This window comes from Cibotium barometz, chromosome 10, assembly GCF_041138505.1.
Source record: "Cibotium barometz isolate CiBa-2024 chromosome 10, ASM4113850v1, whole genome shotgun sequence".
Taxonomy (NCBI): domain Eukaryota; kingdom Viridiplantae; phylum Streptophyta; class Polypodiopsida; order Cyatheales; family Cibotiaceae; genus Cibotium; species Cibotium barometz.
The window spans coordinates 33,013,653-33,028,264 of NC_141055.1; the positions used below are offsets into that span (position 1 = coordinate 33,013,653).

The 14,612-nt window shown below is 41.1% G+C and overlaps 1 protein-coding gene across 3 annotated transcripts; it reads right to left on the reverse strand.

The window, feature by feature from the left end:
• Positions 1-10,883: 10,883 nt before the first annotated feature.
• Positions 10,884-14,380, reverse strand: LOC147634802 (biotin carboxyl carrier protein of acetyl-CoA carboxylase, chloroplastic-like). 3 transcript variants are annotated; one of them, XM_086803977.1, is made up of 7 exons: positions 13,957-14,380; positions 12,779-12,820; positions 12,535-12,683; positions 11,851-12,187; positions 11,688-11,759; positions 11,505-11,570; positions 10,884-11,378 (listed from the first exon to the last, which is right to left on the reverse strand). In XM_086803977.1, the coding sequence occupies exons 1-7, from the start codon at positions 14,125-14,127 to the stop codon at positions 11,355-11,357; spliced, it is 861 nt and encodes a 286-aa protein (XP_086660103.1). In that variant the 5' UTR covers positions 14,128-14,380; the 3' UTR covers positions 10,884-11,354. The 3 variants fall into 3 exon arrangements, with proteins under 3 accessions (XP_086660103.1, XP_086660102.1, XP_086660104.1); XM_086803976.1 differs by having other exon boundaries at positions 12,779-12,838; positions 13,957-14,271; XM_086803978.1 differs by lacking the exon at positions 12,779-12,820 and having other exon boundaries at positions 13,957-14,271.
• Positions 14,381-14,612: the final 232 nt, after the last annotated feature.

Consider the following 14,612-nt stretch of genomic DNA (forward strand, 5'->3'; position numbering starts at 1 on the left):
AGGAATACCACATCATCAGAAATGGGGCCATGGTAATTTTTTTGTGAATCAACTCCAATTTTTTTGGAGGTTGCATATATAGAATCTACTCTTCAAGATCTTTCCATTGATATATATAACATGATGGGGTTTGGACATGACCTATGGAAGATGTACAAAAAGTAGGTTCAAAAGTGATGATGTGGACCGTTTACGATAGCCTTTAAACTTGATTTTGAGGAAAATGGTATATCTTGAGCTTACCAACTCCAAATGTTTCGGAGTTTTCAATTATAAGATCCACTTTTCATGATCTTTCTAATGAAATGTCATATGATGGGGTTTTAAGATAAGGTAAGAAATGTTCACCCGACCCCCAGTTTCTAGGCAAAGATGGAAAAAATCCTTAGAGAGCCCAAAAATGAGCCCAAATTTTCCCTAATGTAGCTAGCACTACAAGAGGACTAGGACAGACTAATCTAGCAGAAGACACCATGATTGAATCCCCTATTTTCCATAATCTTACTAATAGATAAACCTGCACCTATAATAATTCCACCCTCTAGACTCTATTCTCACACTAAATCGCTCTGCCCTTACCTTTCACTCACACCACACTCATTAAGACAACTAACAACTAAGAGCTAAGGCAACTAAGTTCTTCCTAACCCAATAGCTCCTGTCTCATAGAAATTCAACAACCAACAAGAAAATCACCCAAACACGACCTTCTAACAACTTAGAGACAACATTCAACATGAAACAAGAAAGATTCCCATAGATTTAGCTAAGTAAACATGAAGCTGCTTAGTACTCATCAACTAGTAAGCAAGATAAACAGGACATAAGATTTAAGAACAAAAAAATAGAGTTGGAGATTGAAGTCCTTAAAGTTTTTTCTTACTAAAACATTTGCGCTAACTCTATGTCTCACACATACACAATGAAAGAGAAGAGACAGAAAGATAACATAGTGCTCCCAAATTCTACCATAGTTTTTGCATCTTGTTCAAACCCTTCACCGATCATGCCCCCAAAACCATAAACTCCACAAATCATATATTTACATATTTTTTACATAGCCATAACTCCCATCTCTCTCTCTCTCTCTCTCTCTCTCTCTCTCTCTCTCTCTCTCCCCTTAGCCATAACTTGCTTTTACATATCCGAAAAGAAGACTTATTCTAACTTCCTTTCTCCAAAAAAGAATTTTTCTCCTAGTACCCTCAAACTCCCATTCTCTCTCTCCTTTTTCATTGCCTTTATTCTTCTAGGTCTCTCCATATATCATGATCATCTTACCTTTTTTTTAGTAGGTGTATGGCCTTTACATATTATTTATCCACTTGAACCAGTTATTTGCATTGATTTCATACTATATCAACTACCTTGGGTGTATAACCACATTCTAGAAATAGGGCTACACCACTAAGGTGGCCTTGGAAGCTTCAAATAAAACTATATACAACTATCTAGACTACATCTATTGCTACTGATGCAAGAACATTATTAAAAGTAAAATATACATAAGTGAGATCATATCCAGTAGCTCTATCTATTATCTACACCACTAAGAAGAAGATCTTGTTATTCTAAAAACCTGCATCACCATATCACCATCAATCATACAAGTATACATGGCTTATAGAATGCATTGCCTCGTGGATGACCAAGCAATGAAAACTTTGATTTGGTAAACATCTTTCATCCACGCCCTTTGCTTAGTGATGTATTGTATGACATAAATGAATGAAGTGATCTATTTAATGAGATAAATGTGCTTTGGTGTGTGTATAGGATGAGGATGAAGGTAGGAAGAGGAGGAGGATAATGCATAATATGCCACATCCTTCCATGACATATTCGATCACACTGCACAGATGCACAAAAAGCATTGCACATGGAGGAGCATCCTACATTGACCGTCAATGAGGACCCATATTCTCCCTTGCCTCATGAGGATGAAGAAGAAGATTTCATGCATGAGATGGTGGACAATTTCTTTTAAAGGGGGGTTGAGGGGGGCCAATATGTCCACATAAAAAAGAGGAGGATGTGTTGAGGGAAGAGGCAACCACCCCATTATATGATGGTTGCTCCTCTTCAAAACTTCGAGCCACCTTGGAGTTTCTCAACTTGCAAAATTGAGGTATGGATGGAGTGATGTTAGTGTCAATATCCTCCTCAAGCTCTTTAAAGCTATGCTTCCACAATGCAACCACTTGCCCGAGACAAGGAGTAATGCTCACAAGGTACTATCAAAGCTTGGTATGGATTACAAGAGGATTTATGCATGTTCAATTGATTGTATCTTATATAGAGGCATTTATGAGCACTCCACACAATGTCCTCAATGTGGAGAGCCATGGTATAGAAGTGACGTGCCTCATAAAGTATTGAGGCACTTTCCTATTATCCTTAGAATCCAACACATGTTTAGATATTCATCCATAGCAGAGATGATGACATGGCATGCAACAAATCACTCAAGTGATGGTAAGATGAAGATCCCAATGGATTCATCGGCATAACAACGTAGAGGCAAAGTGGAACGAGTTCAAAGATGAGCCTAGTCACTTACGTCTTGGCTTAGCTATGGATGGTGTCAATCCCTTTGGCATCAAATCCACATCATGGTCTACATGGCCAATTTTTTTGGTCAGCTGCAATCTCCCCCCATGGTTGGCAACAATCAAGACTCGGGGGATCTCTTGCTTGCTCTTTTAGTATCTGGAAAGCATAAGGTTAAGAACATGGATGTGTACCTTGCACCAATCATAGATGAGCTTGAGGATCTTTGGAGGGGGATTGAATTCTATGATGTGTCTCGTCCTCTACATCAAAGCGACACTATGGTGAAGGGGATTTCAGTGTGGACAATGCATGATTTTCTCAGTTCTTCCAAGTATTCAGGTACATTGCTTCCTTTTCTTATGCGTGAGTCATTCAATATGTGGTTATTTGTACTTTAACATAACAAGACTTTTAAAGGGTAGCCACAAACAATCATTCTATATTGTTTTTATAAAGGGCTCACTACTAGTGGGTACCGTGCATGTCCAATTTGTTGTCCCTCGCTTATATCTAAGTGGTCATCAAGCATAAAGAAGGTCATATTTGACAAGCATCATCTCTTCTTGCCCCAAACTCATCCATGTTATATTCCAGGTGATGTGGAGCCACGTGTGATGAGAGCACAACAATGAGATGAGCATTGGAAGAGGTTTAAGAGTCCACCACCCCAAGGGATGAGTCATCACTCAATCTTCTTTCGTCTACCATATTGGTGTGAGTTGAAGATAAACCATCTACTAGATACCATGAATATTTTTACAAATGTGTCAAAAAACATATGGGAACTTTTGAGCTTCTCAAATCTTGATACAAAGGGGAAAGATATGACTTGAAGGCACTCAATCATCTTTCTTGTGAATGGCCATATGAGGATGAGAGTGGCAAGATTATCATCCCAAACACCCTATGGAGACTCAAAAACAAAGAGAAAGAGAAGGTGAAGAGTGTGATAACCTCTTTTTTCACACCCATATGAGTTATGCATTCATTGAAGGGTGTATTCAATATTGGAGACAACACATGTTCTCTAGCCATTTATCATTGAACGGGTTCCAAAGTCAAAGGGCAGCTTGTAACCAAAGTGCATAACTATGTGTGAACACTCCTCATAAGCATACTAGGATGTATAAGTGTGCTTATGTGTGTGAACCCACCCTTAGGTAGATAAAGATATTATGTGTGTGAAGTAAGGAGTGATGTGAATGGCCATGCCATGTGTTATTCATATAGTTATATAGTTGGTTTGATTGATTCAAAAAAGATAAGGCTACTTGCCTATAAAAACATGTACTTGGTGGCGCTTTCTATAACAAATCAATATTATTGAGTCATGCAATTTTTATGTCTCTCTCGTTTGATCTCTTTCTCTCTCTTTGTCATACCCACGATGGAGTTTCATCCTCCATAGCTTGCACTTGTGCTAACCCCATGAGTCTAGAATTGGTATCAGAGAAAAGCGTGACTCGAGTGCACATTTCTAATGTTTCGTCCATTGTTCAGCCCATAAACCTTTCGTCTGTTTTGCTGGCCCGCCGCCTCTCTGTGCTGCCCAAGCTCCTGTAAAGCACCCAGTGCTACCCCTTCATCTACCGCCATCTTCATCTTGCAGCACCTACTGGTTACGCTCGCATTGCCTCTAATCAACACATCTCCAGCAGAGTACAGACGGTGCCCAACACAATTGGTGTCCTCTCCCACCTCTGCTTTCTGCTCACTTAGACCTCCTCACATATCCCGTTGCCGCATAGTCCACCTGCACCTCCATTGGCCAAAGCTTAGGCAGGCATGCGCCTCTAGGCTCCTATACTTCAGCTTAAGTAGTCTAACCCTACTACCAATCACAATGTCACCTCTTGGTGCCACCCTACGACCTAGCCGTCCTCGAGTCTATAGGGCATTTTCATTTTGCAAAAAGGCTGACATCACTGGCATCAAGGGGGATTTAATTTCGCATAATCATCTATGTTTTTATGTGTGTTGAGTCATGGGTCCTCTTCCTAAAAATGAGATGTAATAATAAGTGTGTGTGTGTGTCAATCTTTCTTTATGTGTGCTTTGAATCCCTTCATCCAAGCAGCATAGGGGGATTCTTGTGTTGATAATCATCAGGGTTTTTAGGATACTCTAACTACCAAGGACCTCTTGGCCTAACATTCGAAAGACAGCCTCCAACCAGGATTTGTATCAATTCTATGGGTATTAGATCTCTAATGTATCTAGATATGTATCATTGGTTAGAACATCTTTGTATCCAATATTGTATCAATCTCTAGGCATTCAAACATCTATTGTTGTAGGGGGGTTTGTTAGAGACAAGACATGTTCTCTAGTCGTTTATCATTGAACGAGTTCCAAAGTCAAAGGGTAGCTTGTAGAAGCCAAAGTGTGTAACTATGTGTGAACACTCCTCATGAGTGTACTAGGATGTGTAAGTGTGCTTATGTGTGTGAACCCACCCTTAGGTGGATAAGATATTATGTGTGTGTGAAGTAAGGAGTGATGTGAATGGACATGCCATGTTTTATTCATATAGTTGGTTTGATTGAGTCAAAAGATAAGGCTATAAAATCATGTACTTGGTGGAGATTTCAATAACAAATCAATATTATTAGTCGTGCAATTTTTTGTCTCTCTCTCTCTCTGTCATACCCCCGATGGAGTTTCATCCTCCATAGCTTGCACTTGTGCTAACCCCATTAGTTTAGATTTACACAAAGACAAAGACAAAAGGGATGGAGTAACTGTATATCCTCAAGTCTCATGATTGGCAAAAGATGATGCAAGTAATTAATCTCACCTTTTCCTCATATACATATTTAAATATACATGCTTACATATGTGCATGCTCATCCTCTTATTACATGTATAGTTCATCCTACCAATTGCTATTGTTCTATGTGGTGACAAGAGTGTGAGATCAACTATGTACAAGATGAGAGATGAGAGATCCCTGCCCCCACTGTGTATCGAATTTGGGGGTGCTAGCAGCGGAAGTAGCACTTCTTGCACAGGGAAGAGTCTCCCACTCGGGGCCTCACCCACGAATATCCAAGCAAAGACTAATCCCTCGGTTCTTCCAAAATCAAACCCAGAAAAACTTCCCTCAACTAGAAGACACGGGCGATTTCACAGGAAAATCATCTAACGCGAGAATTAATCTAACGAGTCAAGGTCTTTACTAACCAAATCATCTAACGAGTCAAGGTCTTTACTAACCAAACTGATCCGACCGAGCCCGTAAGTTACATGAATAGATCAAGGAAGAGATTTGTACCTGGATCATAGAGACCAATGCTTTTTTCCTCATCAAGAGGCACAGCCGTTGATTCTTTTCCATAGAACAAGGATTATCCGTGATTTACTTCAACTATCGTAACTTAACAGAATTTAGTCTTAATTTAAGGATCCATCAGTCCAATCTAACCCCATCCAATCCCATGGGTTAGCCAACCACCCAACCACTATATTGATAGGATCCATTTAGAAATTTGGTTATGTTTTGTCCCGGGTACCAGGCAAAAGAGTTCTCAAGCTCCCTAGCCGACGCTTCAAGCAAAATTCAAGATAGTCACACCACTTACATACCCAATATGAAATTGCCTTTTTCACAGATTCAACTGTCTTTAAAATAATCTTTTAATGAAACCATAGTATCACTAATCATAATCCTCCAAAGCAATCTTTTAATGAAACCAAAATATCACTGATTCAGCTGAAACCATAGTATCACCACCTACTCACTGAGGGGCCTTTTCAATAGTTCCTACCTCATAGTACCCGGAATTATAATCACATAAGAAAATCCAGATGGACTCTTCATTGAAGATCAGCAAGATCAACCAACAACCTATTGCAACTTTCACTTAGGTCGTCATGACCATAGTTGACAAGATAGTCAAAATGCTTCCCAACATTCTTGACATAAAACAGTCTTTTAAAAAACAGGTTTCATAAATACAGTTTCTAACGAACTCTCATCTTTCCACATTGTTCCTCATCATTTCTCGTTGTTTGACATTCTTCTATATCAATTCACATTGCTTAATCCACACCCAGTCATATATATTCCCATCGTCCTTCATACATTCTCATCCATTCACATTATATTATATCTCATCACATCTATACACATCTATCCACATCACATCACATTCATCCACATCCGTCTACATCCATTCAGATCCACATCACATCTTATCACATCCATCCACATCACATCTCATCCGTTCACATCTATTAAGGTCCACATCACATCACATTCACATCCATTTACATCACATCACATCACATTCACATCCATTTACATCCATCCGTATCTCATCACATCCATTCACATCTCATCACATCACATTCACATCTATTTAAATCCATCCAAACCTTAAAGGGGTTTGTAAGACAAAGAGCAAGGCCAGAGGGGAGCATGGTAGAGGGATAGTTGATGCAAGAGTCTCTTGTGTTAATAGCAGGCCACCTCTCTCAAGTGGACTCTACCATGCGAAGATTATGGACCAATGAAGAGGACAAGCAAATGGTTTCTAATATCCCATAAGGAAATGGAAAGCCTTGAAGAATGGATGAAGCATTAAGGAAAAATATCAACACATTTTTCATCCTTCATATGCCGTTATGCAGAAGTGGATCCAAAGATACAAAGAAGCTAGACAGAGGCGAAAGGAAAGCTTTCAAGAGAGCAAACCAAAGGGCACCCTTCCCTGATCACCTAGAGGAATTATCAAATAAAAAAATAAATCTTAAATGGCTACATGAGGCACTTGTATATGCTTCAAGAAATAGAGAAGCTCGGTGACAAAGAATGAGTGGGAGTATGCACGAGGATGTGACTATCAAGTAAGTAAACTCACCCTTGATTAGTATACTTGAATATAACAAGGATAACTCACCCTTGATTATTAGACTTGAATATAATCTTTGATGTAATTTTTATTTTGATTTGATATGCATACAATATCTATGTATATGTGAAAGCATCCTAATTGCAACTTATGTTTTTGCTATAAATATAGTATAAGGTGTACAATGCAATGTGGTTAAAGGGAAGACATTTCGCATGAGAGTGTGGAGTGCAAAAGAAACACATTTGATTGTGGTGTCATGGCAAACTTTGAGCGAGATAGTAGATCAAGTAGACATGACACAAACATCATACCCGATCAATTAGATTATTGTGGAATCATTCAAGACATGATAGAGGTTAGGTTTAAATATTTTACTATCTACATCTTTGATGTGAAGTGATTCAAAGTGATATGTAGTGGTGCTCATGCAACTATGAAGAAGCATCCTCCAATTGACTCCACAAAGCTTTAGAGAGATGAGAAAGATAGTTTTGTGCTCCCCCAACATTGTGAGCAAGTATGTACCAATCTTTAAATAAATCAACTTACTCATAATAGATTAAAATGGGCTACTTTACTCATTCTTTTGTGATCCACCCACATATTTCAACATAATTGACTTTGAAGATTAAATTCACAATTGAGTTGCAAGTTCTAAGTGCTATTATGTTGCACACAAAGGTGGGTATTTTCAGGTAAGAGTCATGTATAAAAAACAATAATCTATGACAATGATATTAGATGGTATGATAAATAACCTTTGGCGCCACCATAAGACCTAGGAAAATTTACTTGCCTGAAAAATAGTAACCTTAGAATCATGAGAAGTTGATTTGCCAAGAATCATGAGAAGTTGATTTGCCAAGAAACAAAACTAGATAAGGCACATGGGCTTAATAAGGCACCACAACGTTTTCTTTTGATTAATTAAATTAATTAATCTAATTGACTTTACGGATTGTAATGTTTTTTCCCATTAATTATGAACGAGCAGATGGTGGTGGCGAGCACCCATGCACTTCTATTTTTGGGAGGCATGTTGAATAATATCTTTTTTTTGAGCATGTTGACAACTGTCATCTCTCCATGCAGATTTCAAATAGGAGTCATCCTCCCCGCTCGTGATTCTCTCTCTGGCCATGTCTGTCTGTAGCGACGCTCCTCTCTGATTTGCACATCGCTGTTTGGGAGACAGAGATGCGCGCTCTCTCTCTCTCTCTCTCTCTCTCTCTCTCTCTCTCTCTCTCTCTCTCTCTCTCTCTCTCTCTCTCTACAAAAACAACACTTCTCTTGGCTTGAAGCCACCGACCTAGCCATCGCAGCGCCCCCAAAATGGCAGCCGACCTCCCTTCCACCACTCTCAACCTATACACGGGCTTCCAAGCCTCCGCCCAAGGCAACCTCCGCTTCCTCTCTCTGTCATGATTTTTTTGATACCCACAAGAGAGACATCCTCCGCGTAAGGGGGGTGGCAAAAATGGAGGTAGTAGGCAAGGGAAGAGCAGGAGAGGGAAGAGGAGGTATGCCACGATAGTGACCAGGAAGGAGGTGCTATTATGAAGCTATTTATCTCTCTCGATCATTCGTGCCTCGCTTTCTCTCTCTTGTCGGGGGAGGTACGTTGTGGAGGAGGAGGAGCTAGTTGCCGTGAAGGAGGAGTCGGTAGCTTTGGCAGATGCCACATTGCATTGAATGGATGGTTGCATTAATTAAAAGCCACGCCAATAGCATTTAATTAATACACCATATAAAAAGTTTGTGTGAATATTTATACCATATAAAAAGTTTGTGTGAATATACTCACCAATGACATTTAATTAATACACCATATAAGAAGTTTGTGTGAATATATATACCATATAAAAAGTTTGTGTGAATATACTTATGTGAATATGCAATAAAATACAATAGATCAATGATGATTTTGGAACATTTGGGAGTGAGTAAAGCATAATTAAGATGGTAAGCCTGAAAAGGAAATATGGTAAGGTGATGTCAAGTAGGCGCTTTCTTATGTCCAATTAAAAATTGTATTAGAGGATGGCCTATTATGCGCCTAGCACAATTCTCACAGGAAGGGTGGAGAGGAGCTGTGCGGCTGACACATGGCTTATTACGCGCCTTGATAGCGCTGCTATTTAAGCTGGAGTGTGTCGCTGCCGCTCAGATTCCCTACAGTCCACAGTCTTGGGGGTGGGTCGCGGGGGGGAGGGGGGATAGGATACCGGAGATGGGAGCAAGTGTTGCTACAGTAATGTCTGTTCGTACTGGTGGTGGTGTGCCGCACTTTTCTAAGCCTACTCTCCTGATTTGCTTAGCGTAATTGGAAGGGGGTGTCGGAGTTGCTAAGCTGGTAGTTACTGTAGCTCCCCCAAAGCTCATTTAACCCCGAGAGTGTGTGGGGCTCAGACGGCTTATGGGGCTGACGTGGGTGTTGGACAGGAGTCTGCCACCTCTATCTACACTGACAGTCAGAGCGCATTGGTAGTTGCGATATGGTGGTTTGTGTGAATGGCATGTGGCGCGTACTGTGATTACATCAATTCCTTTGGAGCCTTATCTGATCCTCTGCGAGAGCTGGCGATGTTTCAAGGAGATCTTACTCCTCGTCATTCAAGTGTTGGATAGCCAATTAAAATAATCTTATTCTTCACATCCTTGCTTTTTGATGGAGAGCCCATGCACATGCAAGATGAGTGATATTCAAAGGTCTTGCTTTCTTCATGATCACTTATTGAGGTGACCAAAGGGAACAAAGGCACACTTTATGGAGTTGAAGGGTGAACCCTTACAAGGCCCCCTCTACTATTTTGGAGTTTTCTTAATTGCAAACCCGTATCACTTGTACACTCTTATTGCATTTAACCATGATCCAAGTACAATCTACCTAGAGCTAGAGTTAATAAAAAGCTCAGCTCAGGGATTGTGCAATTTTGCATCTCTTGATTGGAATTGGATGGCATCAAGCCAATATTTTGACTTGTGAGAAGCTTGATGGGAAATAAGGAAAGGTAGTGACTCCTGTGGATTTTCCACCTAGAGTTCGTGTAAGCCCTGATTTCTAGTGTGACAATTAGCTTAAACAAGAGGTGAAAGCATGGGCATGATAAAGTGAACACATTAATCTTCCGGAAAGTGTTTGTTTGGAAGAAGTGATACCATAGGCATGATCAATTGAACATATTAATTTTCAGGAAACTACCATCAACCTGTAATTTTTGGAAAACCTCTCACAGCCTTACTCAAATTTTCAGGAAACTACCATCAACCTGTAATTTTTGGAAAACCTCTCACAGCTTTACTCAAATTGCTTCTTGTTTGATGACCTGTGAACGAAGCCCCAAGGAAGGTCTAGGGAAAGGAAATTGAGTTGTGGAGTTTTTCTCAGAGACCTCTAAGCGTTGAATGTCCCGCTACATTGCTTTGAAAAATGAACTCCACAGAGGAAAAACTTGCAAACCTGATCTCAACATGTATTGCCAATATTATTCCTTAGTAATAAAAATGAATGTCCCGCTACATTGCTTTGAAAAATGTACTCCACAGAGGAAAAACTTGCGAACCTGATCTCAACATGTATTACCAATATTATTCCTAGTAATAAAAACGCATTATAATTCAAATGCATATAACATTGAGCTGAATGACTGCTAACAAACGTTGCAAAAGATTTGAGTACTCCAAACAACAAATAACCACGACACCAAGGAGAGGTTGATGTGTCAAAATTGATTTCCTAGGAAAACTCATCACTAGCACGACGCAACCAGAAGAATGTCCCTTACGCACTCCTCTTTGCTCTCATCCTAGCTCCAAGATGCACGCACGTGCTAACATGTCTTAAATTGACAGTAATATTTTTTTCCCTGCACCTCATCTATAGCTATCATCATCATTCTTCTACTAATCTATAACTATCTCGAGTTCTTGCCCAGATCATCCAGCTCAAGGCTTTATTGCAAAAAGGGGCTGCAAGGAAAACACAATCTAAGTCAAAAACTAACCTTAAAGACTGAAAAAATCTACGATAAAAGAGATTATAAAGAAAACTCCCTGAAACTAGAACCAAAAATAATAGCAGGGTAAGATTGATACCGTGTCAACAGCTACGGGCTTGCCGTCCTCCGCAAGAAATTCCACCACTGTCCCCGTCTGATCAGCCTGCAAAAACCCACAATATTATTTTGTGAGAAGTCAAAACCTAGCATGCTACTCCATAAGACTTTCCTACAAAATGCCCGACTGTTTGAATCCAGACAAGGGGAAAAAGGGCAGCACCTCAATCTCATTCATTAGCTTCATGGCTTCCACTAAGCAGATCACTTGCCCTTTTGTAACCTTGTCTCCAACCTGCACCCAGTTCATACTGACACGCAGTTACAAAGAAGATGGCTTGAAGCACACAAAAACCGGTCACCAACTGAGATCGAACTCAGCTGACCTTCACAAATGGGGGTTCACCAGGAGCCGGGCTCTTGTAGAATGTCCCAGCCATGGGGGATAAGATGCGTGGTAAGTCCGATGAAGGAAGAGCAGAAGGAGCTGGTGGAGAGGCGACGGCTGGTGCAGGGGATGGGCCCAGCACAGGTGCAGGCACAGGCACAGGCACTGGTGGTGGAGGGGATGGAGCATATGCAGGATATGGTGCTTGTGCAGCAATTTGAGGAGGTGCAAAGGCTGGTGCAGGTGGCGGCAGTAAGGCCTCTTTCTTCCTAATCACAAGTTCATAATCCAGATGTTTCAATTCGAGCTCTACGATATCTCTGGAATCCACAAGCCTGTTACAAGAAAAGTTCGAATCAACTGCTGTTCTGAACACCCTGGCAGGCTTAATCAATCCAATAGCTATAACAAGGTCACTAGTGGTGCAGAACCAGGGTTGAGACTGCATATACAGGGTATGCATGTGTTTGCCTAGGCATGCTGGCAACCACCACCAACCTGAAAATTCCCAGTGCATGTGTACCTTCACACTTACTTGCACCATATTTGAGCTGCTTGCTAAGCGTGCATTATACAATCTCTGACCAGTCATCAAATCAAGATATGACAGTAGCTGCTTTCTGAACACATTCATGCCAGCAAAAAAAAAAAGCACTAACATTCCGTAAGATAGGAGACCTACTTCACCAGATTTGCCACGTCCGCCATAACAGCAGAAATAGTTGGTTCCTTGGCTGTGGCAGGAGGCTCCTCATGGGTATGCTCCTCAGCTTTCGCGTCCAGCTTTGGAGTAGCCACTGAAGCTGCATTTGCAGATCCATCCACAGCAATCTGTAAAAGAGGAGATGCAAATACAACCTTAGAAATGCATGCCGGATTTAAAACACTTTTGATCAATCACAGTTGACATAAGGATGCTTCTGCACCTCACTGACGGGAGAAATCCATGAAGCCGGCCGTAATCTTTCCTGCATACATGGCAGGCCCTATAAGCATCAACATGGAACATCATAAACACAGAGCCAATGCAGCCGATAATGACTTGTGGTTTCCTTTAAGCCTGAAGTTCTATACATCATTGGCTGGAAAAACATCAAGCATGACGACACCCTAGCAGGTTGGGAGATTCTCCTATTCTTCAACATATAACATTATGCATGTAGGATGAAGGCTTCACAGTAAAGATGATAATGCATATCAAGTAGAAGTTGAGGACAAATGACCTTAAGGACTAGGGCCTAAATAGGCATATAAATCTATTCATCTAAGGATGAAGGCTTCCCTTAACCATGAAAGCATACCCAGTTATGTGCAAGCTATGCAAAGCCAACCTAGCGTGCATTTTGAAGGCCTGTTAGGCTTATCAAATGAGGGATGCACCTTGGGGTTATGACATAACCTTCAACATGAAGACCAGAGGGTCCGTCCTGCTATGCAAAGTTGTACTAACTGTTGTTGATGTGAAGGCATATTTGGTTTATCGAGTTTTGAAAACACATTGAAGGCTGGCCCTAATCTTCAACATGAATGCATCAAATCTCAGCTTTGCATGCAACCCTAGCATGTAGTGCAGTAAGCAATGCATTGATTTGATTTTCAAGAGGACTTCTCTCATTGGCCTTGCTCTACAGACAATTCCCAGAAAGGAGAACAAATTAAGCACGCAAGGCCTGTTTTTTTTGTCTCAGGCCCTAGTCTTTCGAAATTAAGTGTATGTGAAGCACGTCAAGTATTGATTTTGAGAAAGTTGCTGCTATTTTAGTCTTCAAGTGTCTCATGTTTAGCAGAATTGACCTGGTGTGGAAGGATTTTCGCAGAAACTTCAAGTTCCTGTGTTAACCTTTGAAGACTGGCCTTGTGGATGTGAATCGAAGATTTTCAGCATTGCATGCATGCAGAAAGAAGGAGAGATGAGACAAAATGGATATGGTGTGCAAGAAAGTTAGGGTTTAGATGGCATGAGATCTCGAGTTAGGGCCCAAAACATGAGCCTGCACTATGCATCTGAGTATGGAAAAGCACCAATGAAGGCGCTAAATGATGGAAAAACTAAGAAACCTTCGTAGAGCATGGAAAAAGCTACATGCAGGAAGAGGAAGAGTACCTGCAGGAGGGGTCGGATGGAGAGGTCATGGCTGAAGCGAGGGCCAAGGAAGCTTGAGCAAGGCAACGAGAGGCGATGGCGATGACGATGGCGGTGGCGATGGAGATGGAGATGCTGCTGTTGTTGTTGGGAGAGGGAAGCTGAAGCGGCTGCTTGTGCAGCGGCTGCCATGGCGACTTCTTTGCAGAAGGAAGAAGAAGACGACAACGAAGAAGACGAAGACGAAAGTATGTAACTATAAGCGGAGATTCAAGTTCTTTCGTGAGCTTCGAGATCTCCTGGCTATGGCGAAGGCGGGAGGCGCCTCCAGCAGATAAAAGATGATGTCGATGAAGAAAACGACGACGGAGAAGTGGGAGGTCGAACGGGCGGACCAAACTCCGCTGCGCGTATCTGCCGGCACAGTTTAACGGCAACACCGAGGCCTCTCCGCAATCGGACAAAATCCTTTGCTCGTCTAGTGTGGATGCCCCAAGTCTCACCCACTTCCCAACTACCTTTACCTGCACTCTTGACCACATATGCAAGAACAAATAGCTATGTGATGTTTTCACAAGGTCCTGTTCACACGTGAACAGTGGTTGGCAGTTTTTTTATCGAGAGTACAGGGAAATTTAATTATTAAGAACGGTTAGTTACAAAAAAGCAAAGTTAAT

Excerpts from the sequence above, each read along its gene's own strand:
- LOC147634802 (XM_086803976.1), bottom strand. The coding sequence starts at position 14,127 with ATGGCAGCCGCTGCACAAGCAGCCGCTTCAGCTTCCCTCTCCCAACAA. Across the intron at positions 12,684-12,778 it reads GGATTTCTCCCGTCAGTGAG|ATTGCTGTGGATGGATCTGC; the intron begins GTGCAGAAGCAT and ends CCTCTTTTACAG. Across the intron at positions 12,188-12,534 it reads GACGTGGCAAATCTGGTGAA|GCTTGTGGATTCCAGAGATA; the intron begins GTAGGTCTCCTA and ends TTCTTGTAACAG.